The sequence below is a fragment of the Protopterus annectens genome, chromosome 3.part0 (assembly GCF_019279795.1).
Source record: "Protopterus annectens isolate FY-2018-M chromosome 3.part0, PAN1.0, whole genome shotgun sequence".
Classification (NCBI taxonomy): Eukaryota; Metazoa; Chordata; order Ceratodontiformes; family Protopteridae; genus Protopterus; species Protopterus annectens.
Window position 1 is genome coordinate 1,847,267,305 of NC_056731.1, and position 21,124 is coordinate 1,847,288,428.

At 40.8% G+C, this 21,124-nt stretch overlaps 1 protein-coding gene across 1 annotated transcript in view; it reads right to left on the reverse strand.

Annotated features, from left to right (window-relative positions):
* Nucleotides 1-21,124, reverse strand: part of OBSCN (obscurin, cytoskeletal calmodulin and titin-interacting RhoGEF) — a 4,979,884-nt gene that overhangs the window by 766,303 nt on the left and 4,192,457 nt on the right. Inside the window, exon 67 of the mRNA XM_044066040.1 lies at nt 18,510-18,800. Within this exon, the coding sequence (XP_043921975.1) occupies nt 18,510-18,800 (291 nt within the window). The remainder of the gene's footprint in view (nt 1-18,509; nt 18,801-21,124) is intronic.

A 21,124-nucleotide genomic window follows, 5' to 3' on the forward strand; every position in this document is an offset into this window, starting at 1 on the left:
CAAGAAATACAATTATTAACTTTGTCTGACATCGGTGTGAGGCAAGAAAAAGTTTCCCCAACGGGGTACTTAGCTTTTAAGAAGACTTCGGTTCCAAATTTTTCGTAATCTCAGGAGCTGGCCGACCGGCACTTGCAAACTGCTTCTGCTTCGGGCACCACGCGGCAAGAAAGACTGAAGAAAATGGCGTCGGCTGGTTCTTTTATACCCCTGTCGCACTGACATCAGGGAAGAAGCGACGACAACCGACGCCGGACCTAGACTTTGGAATTTGGCCGACCGAGGACCCGCCTGACGGCAGGAGAACCCATCTGTTATGACTGCAGCTGTATGCACAATGAACATCTGGCAATTCAATGGTTTGGTTAATGGACATTTCAGAGATCACTTTTGGCAAAAAGGAAGGATTAGTTCTCAATGACACTCTATGAAAACTCTATGAAAAATCAAGTATGGACTCTTGATGCATATGGCTTGAAGCTCAGAGATACGTCTGGCAGAAGTAATTGCGACCAAAAACAAGGTTTTCCATGACAAGTATTTGAGGTCGCAAGAAGAACCTGGTTCGAAAGGTGGCACTGTCAGAACTTGTAGAACTAATGACAGGTCCCATGGTTGAATAGGTTCTCTAAAGGAGGGGCTTCAGATGATTCACACCTTTTATAAAGGTCTTGCATAATTTGTGTGACGTAAGAGAGGAGTCTTGGACACCCTCATGGAAATTAGATATTGCAACCAAATGAACTCTAATGGTAGAGGCCGATAGACCTGATTGAAATAGGTCAGCTAGATACTCCAGTACTACCGACACTGGTGCTGAAAAGGGATCTACTTGCTTTTCTTTCAGCCAAAGGGTAAATCTTTTCCACTTGCTTAGATAAGTAATTCTAGTGGAAGACTTATGAAATGCAATGAAAATGTCCCGTACTGGCAAAGAAAGATCATTCCGCCTGGCAATCAAGGGAACTGGAGGAGCCAAGCTGTGAGCTTCAGGCTGTCCAAGATGGGATGAATCAGACTCTGTGGATGGGAGATCAACCCCGGGGTTAGATGGAGAATCTATGGTTGATCTAGCAGGTGAGGCCAAAGGAAGGGGAACCAAATCTGACAAGGCCAATAATGTGCTATGAGGATCACCTTGCTCTTCAACCGGCGGGCTTTCTACAGAAACTGGAGAATGAGGGGGAGTGGTGGAAATGCATAAAGAAGATCAGAGGGCCAATCGTGGACTAGAGCATCCCTGGGTGACTGTCCTGGAGGGGGAATCAGAGCAAAGTAGTTGCTGTATTTGTAGTTGCTTGGGGATGCAAACAGGTCGCAGCAAGGAAGGCCCCAGCGGTGGAAGATCTAGGGACCACTCATGAGGTTGTAGAATACATCTGCTGTGCCTGTCTGCTATCGTGTTGGAACTCCCGGGAATGTATGTTGCTAGAAGAAAAACGGTTGGCAGCCATCGCCCAGTGCCATATCCTCATGCCCGCTCAACAAAGTGGGTAAGATTTGGTTCTGCCCTGTTTGTTGATGTACCAGACCATCGCCATGTTGTCTGATTGTATCGCAATAGTCCCAGATGGCAGCAGGGGATGGAATGCTTGCAGTGCCAGAAGCACCACCCTCAGCTCTAGAATATTTATATGCAGTTGGGCCTCCAATTTGGACCAAGTACCTTGGACTGCCTGTCTCTGTCATAGCCCCCCACCCCGTCAACGGTGTTGGGGGGAGAAGGGGCGAGACCATTGTGATGTGTCGTGGGTCATCCACCAATTTAAATCCTGTTTGCACCTGTGAGTTACTCGAATCTTGGCTGAAAGAGGATACTGAAACCATTGGGTGAGCAGTAGCTATTGTAGGAGCCTCATGTGAAACCTGGCCAGGGGGACAATGGTAATGGAGGCTGCCATGGAACCCAACAGCTGTAGGACAGAGTGAGCTGTGGATTTCTCCCTTGAAAGGATTGGGATCAGTTGTTGCTTTATCCATAGAATTCTGTGCTCTGGAATGGATGCTCTGCAATTCTTTGTATCCAAGATGACTCCTATGAATTCTGTGGAATGAGATGGGGTGAGATTGGATTTTTGCCAGTTTATGGTTATGCCTAGCCTTTCTGCAGCGAGGAGAGAGTATGTCAGGGCTTCTTCCAATAGATGTCTGGTGGGGGCGGAGATGAACCAGTCATCTAGGTATGGAAACACCTGGAATCTTTGTAGTCTTGTAGTCGGGGCAGTAGAGAGTCCGAAGGGCAGTACTCTGAACTGGTAGTGACTGGCTCCCGCATGGAAGCGCAGAAATTTTCTTGATGGCCTGTCCACTTTTATGTGGTAGTGTGTATCTTGAAGATCTGTCAAGCACATCCAATCGTCTTTTTCCAAAAGTGGGAGGATGGACCGTATTGTGACCATCCAGAATTTTTGTACTTTTTCAAACTTGTTCAATACACTGAGATCCAAAATTGGTCTCCAGTCCCTGGTTTTCTTTGGCACCAAAAATAGTCTTGAGTAGAATCCGGATTCTATCTGCTCTGGAGGGACTATTTGGATGACTCTTTTTCTTAGCAGCTTTGATATCTCTAATGCTGCTTCTTCCCTTTGACTGGGTGGAACATCGGGTAAGTTTGTTGGAGGGGCAGGACAAAGATCAAAGGGAATATGATAACCTCTGGTTATTATCCTTTGTACCCAAGAGTCGGTGGTGATGGTTAGCCAGGCAGAAGGGTACAAGGAGAAACGACACCCAACCATCTCCAGAGGAAAGAAGTTTGGCTGCTCCTCAGGAGCACTGGTAGGATTGGCCAGGATAGAAGTCCCTGGAATCCTGGTTACGCGGACCCCTTCTGCCCCGAAAAGGGTGCCTTCCCTGTGAGTTTCCCCCTCTGCCTCTAGAGGAGAACTCGGCCTGTGTGTCATGGAAAGGACCCCGAGACTTTTTGTACCATATCTTCCCACTCTTCTGGTTTCTGGAGAAAGCACATTGAGGGGAAGAAGAATGGACACCCATGGCAGAAAGGGCCTTACCATCCTGTTCACATCTGGCCAGTGTGCTTTTAACCTTGGGTCCAAACAATGAAAAGGCTTTGATGGGAGTGTTGAGAAAGGAAGCTTTGAAGGGTTCCGCAAAATTACACAAGCGCATCCAGGCGTGCCATTTCAAAACAACGCCTGAACTTGCCGCTCTAGCTGCTCCTTCTGATGCATGAGATATCAGGCACATGGAGTAGTTTGATATCGATTCAATGGTGGCCAGCTGAGAGGCCACTTTATCACGGACCTCATCAGACACGCCACCAGCCAAAGTTTCAGAGAGCTCAGAAATTAAATCCTTTTGAAGCCTGGTAAAGTGTGTCATATAATTCAGGGACCTGATTGCAAAGGTCATTGATGCAAAAGTACGCTTCCTTATTCTGTCCAGAGCCTGGGACTCTTTGTTGGGTGGATGGGCAGTCTGGCTTTCATCTTCTGCCAGGTCCTTCTTGGTTGCGGCTGCCACCACCAGAGCATCTACAGGAAGACCTTTGGACCATGGAGGTCAGTAGCAGGAGGGGACAAAAGTTTATCTGGCCTCCAGGGAATGGCCTCAACAGTGTCAGGAGCCTTCCACACACACTGCACAAAGAGCCATACCAGTTTGTTGGCAGGTGGAGTAACCCAGGAGGTAGGGGGCCGGGCACGAAAGGCCTGCAGGAACACAGACTCTTCAGAGGTCAGGTTAGAGGGCTGCCAGTCACCTCTCTGTTTAAGGATTTCGAGGATATCACCAAAGGATACCTCAGAGGGTGACCGAGGGGACCCTCCCCATCTTCAGTAAGGGACTCCTCTGTGGAGTCTATGTGCTTCCTCTTGCACAAGTTTTTTCGATGAACTTCCTCAGAGGGAGAAGCTGGGGAAGACAACGCAAAAGGGGTTTCCTGTGGGAATACATCCTGAGGCCCTTGCACCCGGTGTCCGCTAGGAGCGACTTGTGTACATTGCGGTCCAGAGGAGGGCGGGGGAGACTGACAGCACAGTATTACCAGCTGATGCCAAAGCCTTCTCCATTAGTTGGAAGGCCAGTCCACCTGAAGAGGGGTTAGTGTCCAGGACAGGGCTCACCACTCCTCTAAGTGGCTCAGCCTGCTGACTCGGAGTCCCTGGATGGCTGTGAAACACCAAGTTATGTACAACACAGCTGACATCCTGGGTCATGGCAAAACTCTCCTGCCACAAAGGCAACTGCGGTTCCTCAGTGAGGTCCATAAAGGGAACCGTAGAGGGGGAAGACTGTGCTATATCACGGGGCTTCAAAGACAATCAAGGAGGAGAATAAGGAGGGGTCTTTGGCAAAGGGTGATCACCTCCCAAGGGAGGATAGGTCCTGGGGGGCGGGATACCTCTGGCCAAAAGCACTTGATCCACACTCACCTCACCAGTCTGCACTGAAAACAACGGGGCCATAAGGGACTGAACTACAGGTGTCTGCACCGAGGACATCATCGGTGCCAAAGTCATGGTCTGCACCGACAATAAGGTCGGTGCCGAAGTGGTTGCCGGCGCTGAGGCTGGGACCGAAAAAATCAGTGTCAATAACTGAGTTGTCGGTCCGAGTAAAGGTGTCGGAGCCGATGTGGAACAGTTGGCATCGACTGGATAGTCGGTGCCGGTGGAAAAGTCTGAACCGAGGAGCCCCTCGGTACCGATACAGTAAAGGGCACGCTAGTCGGTGCCGAAATCACAGATGGCACCGATGGCCACAGTGCCGAAGGTCTAGGCACCGAAAGCAATGGAGCCGGAAAAGTCAGATCGGGAGTGGAAAGCTTAGCCTTCTTGGGTCTCAGTTGGTGGGAGTCCCCAGCCAGGGACAAAGGAAGAGACTAGACCTTTGTATATTCATCAGTCTTTTTCTTATGGGATCTTGGAGGGGTTGAAGCCTCCAACCCAGAAATAGCCTCTGAAAAAGGAGATTTAAGTAGCCCCTTCAATAACACAGACAGGACCCAGGAAGGTAGAACTAGGGAGTCCACTTCTACAAAGATGGCAGTTACAAGCGGAGTCCCTCAGAGATTGGTCCTGGTGCAGCTTCTTTTTGGCATTTACTTCTCTGAAGTCAAGGCCAATGTCATGGGCCTCTGGCATATCTCTCAACCTCTTACAGCACAAAATCTGGACAAATCCCTAAATAAAAGTGGGACTAAGGCCCAAAATAGAGACAATTTTTAAATATTGCTCTTACAAACTCAGAAGGTTGATAGGATAACAGGTTTTGTATTAGCATGAATTTTCTGAAGGATATGAAGTCTGAAACTAAAATGTCTGTAATTATTTTCAAACTTCAATCTTTGATTTACCACTAATTTGCCAGAAAAATACAATTTTATGAAAAATGGACCAAAAATATGAGGCCAAAATCTGAACATTCTGTAAAAATCTGTCAAGTTGAGAGGTATGGCCTCTTCGCTAACCAAATCTGCAGACAACTGCAAACTGGAGTCAGTCCCATCTTCTCTCACTGACACTGATGTTCTCTAGGATGGGCTGACACAGACAAATAACTTGAGTCACAGCCATGGATAAATGAAACTAAATGCATAATAGTATATTTAAGGAAGTCATCCACTCCAGTAACTATCATATTGACAATACACCCCTAACAGTTGACCCAGTAGTTAGGGACTTGGGGACGCATGTAGACAGTAATCTCGCTTTTGACCATCATGTGTCAATAGTAGTGAGGAAATATTTCTACACTGTGCAACTTATAAACAAAGGTATGACATCTAGGTCCAAGACGGTCATTATTACACTCTATTCAGCATTCATCAGACCCTTCATTGAGTACACTGACCCCTTGTCTATGTACCTAGACAGGCACATCCAACAACTGGAACATTCACAGAGGTTCCTCACAAAAAGAATACAGGGTATAAGTAACATGTCCTATGCAGACAGACTCATCTATGAACCTATGAACTTCTAGGCATAGAGAAAGGGTAAAGAAAATCTTAAGTGAAAGACCTGCTCCGGTATTTTCTTTAGCTGAATCTAGAACAGAACCTGCGGTTAGAAAATGGATAATTAGTAGGGCATACAAATATTGCATGATAATTGTAAGAATCAATCAGAGGAGGTTAGAAAAGATTGGAAGAGAGATTGAAAAACAATTTACAAGAGAATAAATGGAAGAAATATGTATGGCTCCCAAGTATGCAACAAAGTTCAGAAGGTTTAGGAAGGCATTTTTATACCCCAAACAGACATCAAAGAATTTTTCCTCAGGTAGACAACAAACGCTGGAGGTGTGATGGGGAAGAAAGAGGTAACTGGGAACATGTGTTTTGGGAATGTAACAAGTTTGCAAATTAAAAAAAAAAATCCCAGAGAGTACTCTGTCAGAAATATTGGGTAAGCAAATGGCTGTAACTAAGGATATGATTTTTTGGGCTAGGGGCTGGGGCACAGGATCTCAATTGCTTAGACATTGTAAAGCCTTAGTAAGTTTAATTATGTTGTCTGCCAAAAAGCAATTACTGGAAAATGGAAATTGAAGTCTAAATCACTGTATTTGAAGTACTAAATGTTATAAAAGAGATAAAAGAATTGGATGAGAGATCTTTAGAAAAGGGAAGGAGCAAATTACATGAAATAAATGGAAACTATGGGAACAATACATGCAGAATAATGTTGAGGAGGAGGAGAACTGAGGTTTAAGGGAATGCAGGAATTCAGTAATTCATGTAAAAAAAATGGTGGCGCCCTATGTGGCTGCGGCTGCTTCGGCTCGTTAGGGAAATGTGCATTATCTGTCTTGTTTTACACCTAAAAACAACAAAAAAATCCAAATTCAAGTAAAACTACTGAAGGTAAACTAAGTTATAGTAGAGAAAAACTTCTAGAAATTTGATCTTCATGCTCGCCTTGCTGCAGGTTTGATGAGCTGTTGTCTGTGATGCTTATTAGGCCTATTACACTCCAGGAAATCCACACACACCAGGAACAAGGAATTATAATTAGTCACTGCCTAAAATGTCTTGCTCAAACAAATCTGACTTCTAAAGCTTCTAGAATGGGGAGAAAAAGGAAAAGATGTGAAAGACTTAGGAAAAGAGGATCTAGAGCTGGAATATCTGCCAGGCTAATGGCCAACACACACAGGTCTGTACTTCCATCTATGCTACTGGCCAATGTTCACTCCCTGGATAACAAGAGGGATACTTGATAAGGATAGAACTAACTACAAAATCAAGGTGAAAAACAGCTGTGTCCTCATGTTCACAGAGACATTGTTAAACTATAATATCAGCAATAGTGTGGTGTATGTGGAAGGGCTGACATTATTTAGAGCGGACAGAGATCAGATCCTCTGTGGCAAATCACAGGTATGGGGTGTCTGTATCTATGTAAATAATAGATGGTGTACCGAGTTTGAGGTAGTTACCACTCATTGCTCCAAAAACTCTGAGTTTTTCCTCGCTAAGATGCACACCCTTCTACTTGCCAAGGGAGTTTAATGGTGTCAACATTACAGCTGTATATATTCCTCCCATTGCCAACACTAATGAGGCACTGGCCATGCTTCATCTATCAATCAATGAACTGCAGAATCAAAATCCAGAGTTTGCTCACATAATAGCAGGTGACTTCAACCAAGCAAACCTAAAGTCAGTTCTACCTAACTACCACCAGCATGTGGACTTTGCTCAGAGGGAAGAGACCACACTGGACAAAGTATATACCAACATGAAGCTGGCTTATAAGGCAGTACCCCACATACACTTAGGTAACTCGGATCTTGCAGTCATGCTAACACCAGCGTACAAACCACTATTAATAAGAAGTAAGCCAACCAAGAAGCAAGTAAGAGTATGGCCATATGGCCAGAGGGAGCAGTCTCAGGACTGCTTTGACAGCACAGACTGGAATATGTTTACAGGCATACCTCTGGGGAGCCAACACATCAATTTAGATGAGTACACTGAATCTGTGGTGGCATACATATTTAAGTGTGAAAGATGTGACAGTCAACAAGACCATCACCATAAAGGCCAACCAAAAATGCTGGATAAGAAATAAAGTATAAGAGCTCCTAAGAGCATGTAATGCGGCCTTTAAGGCAGGAGACAAGGATACCCTCAGGGAAACCAGAATGAACCTAAATAGTGGAATAAAGAAGGCAAAGCATGCCTATGGACAGAAAATCCAGTCACTTCTCAGACCAAAGAGAATCCAGACATCTGTAGCAGGGAATACAGTCCTTAACAGACCACAGGCCTGTATCTTCAAAGTGTGATGACAACATCGAAATTCTAAATGAGCTCAACACCTTCAGCAGGTTTGACAAAGGGAATGGCACAAAAGCACAAAACGTACCACCAGGCAAAATAAAGTAGCACTCTGCCTAAACTCAGCTGAGATTCAGAGAACTGTAAGCCGGGTGAACCCAAGAAAAGCAGCTGGACCAGACAACAATTTGGGGTGTGTGCTAAGAGACTGTGCTGTTCAACTGTCGACAATTCTTACTGATATATTTAGCACATCTCTGCATCAGGTCATAGTACCCAAGTGCTTCAAGAACACAACAATCATACCATTAGCCAAAAAGTCTCAACCAGCAAACTCAAATGACTATCGTCCAGTAGCTCTCACCTCCACCATAATGAAGTGCTTCAAAAGACTGGTCAAAGACTATTTAACAACAAATCTCCCTGAAGAACTGGATCCATGCCAATTTGCTTATCGGTCGAACTGCTCCACTGCAGATGCCATATTGCTGGCACTGCACACATCCATGGCTCAGCTGGAAAACAAGAACTGTTATGTCCGACTGTTATTCATTGACTTCAGCTCTGCCTTTAACACAGTTATACCTACAACATCTAAATGAGAAATTGATTCATTTTCATGTCAGCACTCCCATGTGTAACTGGATTTTGGACTTCCTCACTGACAGACCACAAAGAGTGAGCATAGGCAATCACACATGAGAGAGCACCACACTGAGCACGGGAGTCCCTCAAGGATGTGTTCTCAGTCCTCTGCTGTTCACCATGCTGATCCACGACTGGGTAGTTAGGAACAGCTCAAATCGCATCATCAAGTTAGAGGATGACACTACAGTCTTCTTCTTCTTTCGGCTTTTTCCTGATTAGGGGTCGCCACAGCGGATCACCCGTCCGCTCATGATTGGCAGTGGAGTTTTACAGTGCCGAGGTGCCAGCCTGGCACCCAACCTTCCACAGAAGGCACACGCACACACTCACACCTAGGGCCAATTTGGAGTGTCCAATCCACTGACAGCATGTCTTTGGTATGTGGGAGGAAACTGGAGAACCCGGAGGAAACCCACGCAACCACAGGGAGGACATGCAGACTCGGCACAGAAGGCACCCCAGCCAGGAATCGAACCAGAAAACCTCTTGCTGTGAGTCGGCAACGCTAACCACTGCACCACCGTGGTCACCAAAGGATGACACTACAGTAGTAGGCTTAATAAGGAATGGTGATGAAACAACATACAGGGAGGAGGTGAGGCATCTGATTGACTAGTGTGACAACAACCTGACTCTGAACATAAACAAAACCAAAGAGGTAATAGAGGACTACAGGAAAAAACATGAGGTACATCCCCCTCTCACAATCAAGGGAGAAACAGTAGAAAGGATGAACTGCACCAAATTCCTGGGAATGCACATCGCAAAATACTTGACATGGTCCATTAACACAAATCACATTGTCAAGAAGGCACAAAAAAGTCTCCACTTCCTGTGCAGGTTGAGGACAACGAACCTTCCATCTTCGGGCCTCATAACCTCCTACAGAGGCACCACTGGAATCATCATGAGAAGCAATATCACAATACGGTATAGGAACTGCAAAGCTACAGATGGTAAGGCCCTCCAAAGGGTGGTGAAAGTGGCACAGAGGATCACCAGGTCCACGTTTCTATCTCTACAGGATCTGCACTCTGAATGGTGTCTTGGGAAGAGCTACAAACATTGTCAAAGACCAAATCCACCCAGCTCCGGGACTGTTCTTCTGCTTAACTTATACGTTGCAAGATAACTAGATTCGGAAATAGCTTTGTTCCTCAGGCTATCATACTACTAAACTTGAGTAGCTAGGCAAACTAACAGGTCATCTAGTCAGTGGCCACACAGTCTGAAGGAAATCTCATTTTTAAAGTGCAAACAACCCACTGTTAGGTTCTTCTCAATTGTGCAATAGCTTACTGTAAGCCTATTAGTACAATAACACGTAGAACAAGTTACATTCTGTGCAATTTAAAATGTTCTAGTTTCATTTGCTCAAGTCTTAACTGTGCAATATATCTACCTGTACAATACTAAGTGCTGCCAATAGAGATACAATGTGATTATGTCCTAGTGTCATGTCAAATGTTGCAAATGTTTTCCTTTCTTATTTATATATGTTATATTTATATGCATTGTCTGCACATACAGCGCGAAGCAACAACATTTTTTTAGCTTGCACTAAGGTGTGGGTCTAAATGATAGTAAAGTTTACTTTGACTTTGACTTTAATGCTGGACTGATGATAATGTAATGTATAATGTATGCAAATGGAAAAATGTTAATATAGCTTGTTTTTTTCTCTGTTAATATATGTCTGCCTTTGTGGTAAGTGATAATTCAACAAAGGTGTTTAAGATACAGTACCAGTGGCCATAATCCCTGAAAAAGTATCAGCTGAGTCATGTGCACGCTGCAAACAGTGAGTACTGACTTGTACAATAGGAGTAACTACATTATTTAAAGAAGACTTTTTTACTCACAAGAAGAAATTGCACACAAAACATTCCTCATACTTTCACAATTAGTCAGAAAAAAACTAACATACGACTGTGACAATTTAAAATTCTGAAAATGAAAGTTGCAGAAGCATACACTTTTTCCCCATATATTCCCATCCTTATCAGAAAGAGTAGGACTGGAATTAACATAATGTTTAGCAGCAGTAGGACTAAATAACACTGTGGCTGCTGGGTCAGGTTTGGGAAGAGTGTATAAACACTTAAAGGACTGAGGAACTTTATGCATCCTGTATGCCTTTTTAGAGACAACTATCAGGAAAACTGTAGGGAGTAACACATTCATCCTCCAAAGCTGACAGAAATGGAGGAACTGGTGCAGGTATTTTCAGAGGGATTGAGAAACCTCAATATTTTCCTACTAAAAACACTGGCGCATTCTGGAAACAGTCTCAAAGAAAGAGAACCCCCCCATAGGGAGAATCAGAAACTGAACTCTCCTCTCTCCTCTGAGTTAGAATCAGAAATCTGAAGAGGAATTCATGTATCTGTCCCTTCATCTTCCTGTTCAGTTTCAGAATCTTCAATCTCTTTATGAAAAGAGTATTCCTCTTTCTTTTACCAGAAACTATTTTATAAGAAGGATCTGTAGCCTGAATTAAACCCTGAGCCAGACCAAGTAAACTACTCCTATATAAGGAAATTTGAGGATGAGTAGATTCAAATTTAGTTTTTTGTTTCTTTTTGACAGAGAAAATGGGACTAACAGTGTTATTAAAGGCAGCAACAGCTTCCCCAGGGATGGGCACAATATTCATTGAAAACAGGGAAGCCTTCCCTGTTCCCTCTCCCAGAACAGACAAGAGTGGCTCCTCCTTACCCCCTGAGGGTACCCCAACAGCTACAGACTACATGGCTAACCCCCAGTCCATAGTGTCTGTAGGTGCTACATCAGAGGGATCTGTGGTAAAAGGTGAGTGGTCTGAGGTACAACTAATGGCCACAGCAGAGTCACCCATCTGTGGCTGAGGCAAGTTGCTAATCTGCTGCTGTGTCAGAGGCTGTTTACTTAACTTCTTCTTTTTGTAGCTGGAAGAAGAACCGATCATGGGACTGAAAGTTTATTCCATGGTCAAGCCAAAAAAAGCCTTTTTCTGGGGAAAACAAGCAGTAAAAGCCAATATAATTTAAAAGTCTTTAAAAGTCACTTTTTCGCATAAAAATACAGTAAAAAGAAATTTAAAACAGTTTGTCACCCCCAAAGGTCAAATAAATAAAATTTCTCCACATAAAAATGCTTTTCAATTACTTTAAACAACTTTTAAACTAACAGGAAAAAAGAACTCTCTCATCTAAAAATTACAACAGTCTCATGATAGTCCATTAAAACACAAACTCCTAGCTTTAGAATAACTTTACTGAACAGGAAAGTTATTAAACAAACATTTTATTAATGGAAAGCTTTTTCCCCAAAGGGAACTTATCTGCCTAGCAAAGGAACATCACAAGCCAACCATCAAGTTTTGAAAGCCTCAGAGGACCATTTTCTTCACCTGCAGGAAAGCCCCAAAGGGCTTGGTGCCCAAACCTGGCTTTTCAATCAGTTCCGTTTGAGCTAATTGATGGTTTGGACACATGAAAGATGCCCTGAAGCTTTGGAAGCTGGCCGGCTGTTACAGCCTATGCAGAATATAACCCATTACAGCTAAGGCTACTGCAGCAGTTATCAATATGATGAATATCTTATTTAATATTTTCAGTGTCAGTTTTGTTTTCAGTGAATATGCAATAAGTAACTGCAAAATAATGTACTTTAAACATGGGCTTTGATACTGTCCCATAATGCCCTCGGTAATTAAAACAGTCTGAAAAGCCTGTGCTTCAGTACAGGAAATCTGTCAGCTGACCAGTTTTTAAAGTACATCACATTTACCTACTGGTCACACTCAGATGGAGAACTGCATGCTGATAAATAGTATTACAAACATATTTGCAAGTTCAAATACAGTTTAATTTGAATGAAGCAGAGATGGTTTGTTTAATTAGAAAAGAGAACGTACTAACTAAATATTTTTGTTGTGTACTACTTATAAACTATGTACTTTATTTATCAGAGCATACTCAGCACTTATTTTTTTATCTGCGTATGATCAGCACTCACACTAGCTAGCATGACAGACTACAGCAATTAAGGGTGTTACAATTAATCGGAATAAATGTAAAAAAATGTTATGACAGGAAAGGCAGGTGCTAGTGAAGCTAGCTACAGAACCTGAGTGACTATAAAAGTAATTATGTGTTTTGATGACTTTATGTATATATATATATATATATATATATATATATATATATATATATATATATATATATAAATATAAATATAAAGACGGCAATAGAAAATATCTATTTACTACTACTCAGCAGGTGTTTTGAGGAAGAAGTCATTCCTAAAAGTGATGATGTTTAGTAAATGTGCGGACATGTGATGACACTTTTGGAAGTACGTGTTGAGCAAACATTGTACTTGAATGGGGATTCTAATGCAAGGCTCTTAAGTAATAAATATTCATTAATCAAAACAAATGATTGCCTACGGCTTATATTATTTTACAGAGCGAATGGCTTACAATGTTCTTTCCATTAATTTCACTTCTTATTTTCAAGTCTGCTTTTTAATACAAAAGTGATGACATTTTTGGATGATCATGTAATCTATAACACAGTACCTGCCACACGCAATCTGGTAGAAGTTTTCTCATCAGGAGAGATCCTGAGCTTCAGCCCTGAAGTTATGGATAATCAAAGACAGCTTCTGGCCTTCTGTCAGAAACTCATATTTCACACTGGAGTGAAGGAGATTATAGATACATTACATGTAGTGTTTTTATCTGGTATGGGTGACAGCATGCCATGATATACCAGATGACTGAATGCCCAACTATCCATGGTGTGTACTCCTGAATGTGTTCAAAACTGCTCAGTAAAAAAAAATGGACACATTCTCCATGACTTGCCTCCTCTCACTGGAGAGCCTGAAATAATCTTATAGGTTCATAGGTTCTAAGGTACTTACTAAGTAAAACTATTATTAAGCTATTTGTCTGTAAGGATATTAAGAAACCTTGCCTTATGTTCTCATTCTCAGGCTCTTCTTTTGATACAAATAACCCAAAGACAGGCCAAACAAGGATATGTTGAGACATTTGCATGTTTTCTCTATTGATATGGGACAGAGGTGCTAAATCATTTGTGGTTACTCATTCATTCATCCAAGTTGCACTTGAATAAAGTAAGAGAAGTACTTTGCTTTATTTGGAGTAGATTAATAGGTCTGACAGAACAGCTCCATATGCAAGTCAGAGGTTGCCTCTCAGTAGCCTATATGATACGGAGAAGAGGGACAAAACTTTGTTATGGTCTCCATAATTTTTAGAATTTATGTTTTTGATTTTTTTTAGTGAGAAGGTATTGTGGTCATTCCAGATGTGACAAGTTTTTGGACAGATACATATCACCTCAAGGGGCATTGTCAGATCCCATTCTGCTGGATCTCCTGCATATCCACAAAACAAACAGTACCAGAATTACCCGTTCTAAAGACTTAAACCTTGCATGTGATATAACTAGGACCTGCTGGAGAGATAGGTATGTATCCCATAGACTACCACATCTATGGAACAGGCTCCCCATCTATATGAAGCAGAGTTCCTCCCTAATCCAATTCAAGTGCAACTTGGACAACTAGATGGGAAACCGGAAATTCATCCCTGGTTTGGCACATATGTCTCTGATGCAAACAGGTAACTTGTAAATGGTTCATTTCCCCAAGCCCAAGCTTACAATTATCAAGGGTATCAGAACTCGTCAGAGATTTGGGATGCATGGCTAGGCTTAAAAATACCCTTGAGGTCGTTAGCCTAGTAAACACCTATGAACCTATGAAAGGGGTATTATACTCAACAATCAGCCTAATGAGTGCCAAGTTCAGAGGAATAAATACATTCCTGGATCTGGACTCAGTTGTTGTTGTATCTTTCAGCTTTTCCCGGTTAGGGGTCGCGGTCCGCTAATGACTGGTAGTTGATTTTTAAGTGCCGAGTTACCAGCCCTGATGCACAACCTTCAATGAAGGTACGCCCATTCACGCATGTCTCCACGCAGAAGATGCTCTAGCTGAGAATTGAACCGGACAGCGTCTTACTGTGAGGTGACAACGATCTGGACTCAGTACCTTTAGATATAAGCTGCGCAATGAAAAGGATTTCCTTGTAACCGTGGATAGGTTGTGATCAAACAACAATTCATTGATGATACAGGTTCTCAGGTATGCTGTCAATGTGATAGTTACAAGGAGAATCATGTTTGCTGGAGGATACGACTATACATTTGTTGAAATTTAGTTTTAGTCCATGGTTCTGACATCAGCTATTTGTTGGCACAGGCTCTGTTGGAGTATCTTGGTACCCTCCAGGAGCTTATGAGGCCTAACGTCCTTCAGAAGAGTCTTTTAAAAGGAAGACACGGGGACTGTTGGCCATCTTTTTGATTTTTTTTGGCCTGAAGTGGTAAACAGAACTCTGAAAATACATTGAGCTACACTGTCTTGCTAGGCTTGCTGATGGACAGGCTCGCCAACAGAAATTGATGTATCAGGGGAGACAACTGGTGGTAAACAGCAAAGGTGGCAAAACTCCCCTTGGATATAACAGTACTGCCTATTTGTGGCACACTGCACAAAAACAATAATTGCACCTAAACAGTAAGAATAACTGAATGTAAACAAATGATCACACTGCTTAGCAGATAGTAACACAGTGTGACATGACTATGACCTATTGCTGTGGCTGGGAAAGAAGAGAGACAGAATGGTTATGAACACTGTCTCACTTCTAGGGTCTTTTTTTTCCTTATGTTTTTTTTTACACTCATTTCAACAGAAGCTTTAGGTAAAGTATTTCCTTAGTACATCTATTCTGCTAATGATATACATATGTCTGAAGTACCCACAACGAAGAAAATATTTTAAACCCAAGTACTTTATTATTTTGAAATAAAAATACAGCAAAACAGGTTATCTCAAATGCAACAGTTTTGGCTATGTTTATAACCAAGACAACTCATTAACTGTAGTGCAGGGATTAAACTGCTCTAGCAAAACCTATTCACTCCTGTTGACATTTTATGTAAACCTCGTGCATTATAATCCTTCCATTACTGGTGGACTAATCTCCTAGTTAATGGCTGAATTCTAATTAGTTTGTTATTTTATTACTATTTTTAGATTAAATCAGTTAAGTAGTTTACAAGTTCTCTTGATTTTGTGATTCTTAAAGTAATCATCATTTATTAAGTATAGGATGATTTTCATTCGTATTTGTTACTTTTTAAGAAGAATTTGTTTCCCTTATATACTGTGTCATCTTTCTTGTAGCTTAACTGATCTACAGAAGCATAGCTAGTTCAACTAGTCCCCTGGGCCAGTAGTAGGAGCCAGTACCCCCCCCCCCTTAGCTCTTCCAATGAAGAGCAAAAAAAAACTTTAAGTTCCTTCTACTGGTACACCAACGGGTTGCCAGATAGATGACACCCCTGCCCCAGCCATTCAGGTCCCGTTTCTGTGCCATGCCATCAACCCTCTTTCAAAAAAAAATGTTTTTCTTTAAACTGATAAAACAAAACCACGCAGATGAAATTGCCAGTATATTTGACCAAAACCAACTTAGAAAAGCAATTCACTGGGTCCACACCATAAGCTCCATACCTCCACAAGAATAACAGGCCTAAAATTCTTATGAACACATTTTATTCCAAACACAAAGAAAGTTAAGCGCGTTCGTCTCTCTCACCAAAACAGAGACTTCTTCAGAACTAAGTTATTATTCCCATAAGCACCTCTTACATAATAGCTGCCATTTACATTCTAGTTAATTACACAATTTACAAATTAAAAATTCTATAATTAAAGTGATCCACACCGCTCCATAAACTGACGACTTGAAACATTTATGTTAAAAGTATAAAATGTTGAAGCTTTGAGAAAAATACTATATTACATCCAGAGCTCTCTTTTTTTAACACTGGAGCCAAAGGAATGTTCTCATTAATCCCTAGTGGTATGTTAGAATTTAATTTTATTATCCAAAAAAGTTCTCATCTCCAACCGGAGACATGTATACAGACCAGGGTTGCCAGACATCCCTATTTGGGCGGGACTGTCCCGAGATCAGCAGCCTGATCCCGAGTCCCGCCCTGCCGGTTTAAATCCCGGCCAGCCTTCGCTTTCTTTGTTTTTTTTTTTTTTTTTGATTGTCCCGTATACCTGGCATACGGGCCAATCAAAAATCGCTAAACACGGAGCTACTTGTGTTGAATGCGGAACTGCAATGCATTAAACACGAGAAGCTCCGTGTTTAGTGCAGAGCTACAGCTACTGTTCTTTAATGCGGAACTGTGTTCCGCATTAAAGACCTTTTTTTTTGGGTCTTCACTTGCCGTGAGAGACCTTTTGTCCCTACCTGGGGGGCTGGAAATCTGGCAACCCATGATACAGATAGACGCACACACAGACATGCAAACCCACAGTCACAGACTGTAAAACATGCACACACACACACGAACGCACACGCATGCTCGCGTGCGCACACACAAACGCACACAGTACTTACCTCCTGTGGAGCTAGCAAGCCTGCTACTGTCATTGGAATAAATGGGTGTATGTTGTATTTTTAATTTTGTGTGTGTGTGTGTGTGTGTGTGTGTGTGTGTGTGTGTGTGTGTGTGTGTGTGTGTGTCTATAAACACACTGAAATTTGTAGGTGCCTGTGCAACTGTTTTGGCATGAGGAACATTAGCATGGTTACCTGTAATGTGCAGTACTCAGTTCAACACACGATAATGAGCAACAAATCAGATCTTGCTCTATGTGGCTTTATTTTGCCTCTGAATTGCATCAAAGCACTGTAGCTTTGGGCACATAGCACTTGCAAGGATGTGCTTTCTGAATTTAAAAATTTAAACAGCAGTTTTCAGCTGCCACACAAATTCTGTCAAATTTTCAAAAGCTGAATTCCCTATTAAAACTGTGCACAGTGAACTTGCTAATTTACTACTAGTCTATCACATATGAAATGGTCTGACAAAATAACTAAGTAAGCAAACAAACAAACAAACATACAAATAGCAAACAGGTGTTGCCATTTACGTATAAATAATTATATTTTGTTAGTCAGGGAATGACTGAATCCACAATACTCTCTCTTTCTCTCCCTCTTCCTCTGTCTCTTTTATATTTATAGATACTACTCAATCTCACTTTTACACACCCTCAAAATATTCTTCCCACTGATCACCAATATTTCATACTGTTTTAGGTCTCATTTTTAAACCTAACTACGTTATGACACTGTTAAACAATATTTCATGTTTCAATATAAATCAATTTAACTGTGCTTTTTGCTTTGGTGCATACTATCTTTTAAGGTGACACAAAATGAATCAACAGATGAAAAGAGTGGGGGAAATGTACACTGTACTGTACCCACAATCGCTGTATGTCTACTTCAACAATAACCAGAAAAATATAGTGTGTCACTAATATGGTATTTTACAGATAGTTATAAGAAACAACATGCTCACATTAGCACTGGTTCTATAAATTTCAGTTTTAGCCCTTGTGAATTATGAAGCAGCCACTGCAAAAAGCCAAATGAGCATGCATACATGCATACATGCAAAGAAAATTTCCACACAGCATGACAGGGCTTAAGTGTTCTCACCTAGCTCTACTGTCTGAGGCAGATGAACTGGTTCCCCTGTACCTTCTTGACTGACAGCTGAAACACGGAATCGGTAGCCAACATTTGGAATGAGGTTCTCCACAACAAACTCAGTGTTCTGAATAAGTTCTGTATTGCATGGTATCCAGGCAGGGCTGTCAGCCACTTTCATTTCAACACTGTAGCCCATGATGCTACTGCTACCCTCACTTAGTGGAGTAAACCAGGACAGAGTTACAGAGTTGGAGTTCTTACTCAGGACTTCTGGATCTTCTGGAGGATCAGGCAGGGCTGAAGGCATAACAGGATTAAACATAAGAAAAGAACTGAAAACTTACTTTACACCAAAAATTAAAACACACAAATAAACATTTACTCTTTGCATAATACTGACACTCATACCTCTCCAATGTTCAGAATTTTGTAGAATATCCAGATCATTGTCTCATATTTTTGATCTCTTCCTCATAAAATGAAGTCACTAAATAATTACTCATTTGACTTTCAGACTTTATATCTTTCAGAAAATGCATGCAAATGCAAAACCTGTTATTCTATCAACTAAATAAGTTTATAAGACCAAAAAAATCAAATCAAAACTCCAAACACCTATGCGTCGTATAGTTTCAGGAGAAGGCTGGGTAACAGAATTTATATCTACTTATTTAGAAGACGCCTTGAAACCATTTTTGTTAAATGTATGGAATTATTTTCAGGAGACCAATGATTTTCTTTGTAAATTTTATAAACAAATGGAAGAACTGCAAAATGCCTCTGGAATTATAGTCATAACATTATAGTACATCCCTATATGGGATACAAGCCATAGGGCAACATATTTGTAAACACAATGGGATGTCAGTCAGATATATGGAAACGGTTTGTTTAACATTAGATGTGGTTTTGAATAGTAATGCTTTTCTATTCAGTGCAGAATATTAACACCAAACTTTAGGCGTAGCAATAAGTATGTCTATTGCAAATACTTATAAGTGAGTGGGAAGAGGAATATATATTTTCTGACACAGCATTTGGTAGCTCTAATCCAATGTTTTTTAAACACTTTGTTGATATATTTATACTTTGGAAAGGTAATATTGAAACATTATCTCAGTTTGTTCTCCATCTTAATAGTGCTACTTGCTAATGAATTTTTATAATTTCACATGAAGTATTAAGAGGATGAAATTAATTTCTTCAATATTAAAATAAGAAAAGATGGGGACAAATTAAGTACCAGTACATATAGGAAAGATGTACAGGCCAACTGTTACTTAAAAAAGATGCAGTATGCACCCTAAACATGTATATAAAGGTATAATTAAATGAGAATTGTTGAGAGCTAGTAGGGCAACAGCTTAATATAAAACTGAAATACATGGCTGACGAATTTAGAGATAGAACTTATGAGAAAGATATCATTTGCAAGATGCAACATGAAGTGCTCAAGAGGGGAAAGCAAAACCATATTTCTCTGAAAAGGTTGCAACTAGGAATGAAGTTCCTCAAAATACAAACAAATTATGCTATATAACTAAATATAATGCAAGGAATCAACAAATTATGAATATTATTACAGTTGGCCAATATTGACTGCCCTTCCTGAATTACAGTACATAATTTGATTGGCCACAGACTTGAATTTTCATTTAGAAAGGCTTGAAATTTGAAATAAGAACTTTGTTACAAGGATTCTTCTACGTCAAAACTACATTAAAACTGATTAAGGAGGGCACTCATCCATGCTATAATTATACATTCTATAGGCATATTAATAAGGATATTTTTTTTGTATATCCTATGACAAGAAATGAATATTTCTTCAGAATTTTTGCAACTTGCAATACAGAAAATGTTATTTATCAAGCAACTTGTATTAAATATTCATGTTTCTACACAGGTAAACCCAACCAGAACTAACTACCGGAGATAAAATGTAATAATAGCACTACTGCCTTAGCAAAACATACTAATGAAATGGGAGCACAACATAATTTTAAATTCAGAGTTATTCGGCAAGTTTCTTTAGCTATGAGAGATGGAAATATTAATATGTACAATGAAATGGCTGAATACAACTAGATTGAAAGACTACATGCAGATATATATCAGGGTTTGAATGCAACTCTCAGTAAAACAACCATACTAAGAAAACAAAGTATGAATTTTATTTGATAGTAATGAATTTTTGCTTGCCTTTTATTTGTCCTGTTTAAAAAAAAATAATGTAAAAATAATTTTTTGTGATAATTTATTATTGATGTTTTGTTTTATTGGTGGTTGTGTTTCCTGCAATGTATACTGCTTTCCAGTTGGTTAACTGTAACATGTGATTGCTATTTAAAGGATACAAAGTGAGTTTAGAATGATGCATTGAGAAAGGGTCTGCATTACCCAAAAGCTTTGCTTGCTGTTTTTTATTCATTTATGTCTATGAATTAAATGTCTTAGGTGCTTGGAATTTCAATTTTTTTTGGTTTTGTTTGTGAGATACTTGTCATGGTAGCTTCAACAATTTCAGTCCTTTGTGTGTTTTTTTTTAAGTTTATAAGACCATTATTTAAAATATTGCCCCTATTTTTGCACCTTTGTCCCCTACTATTTTTTTCTTTGTC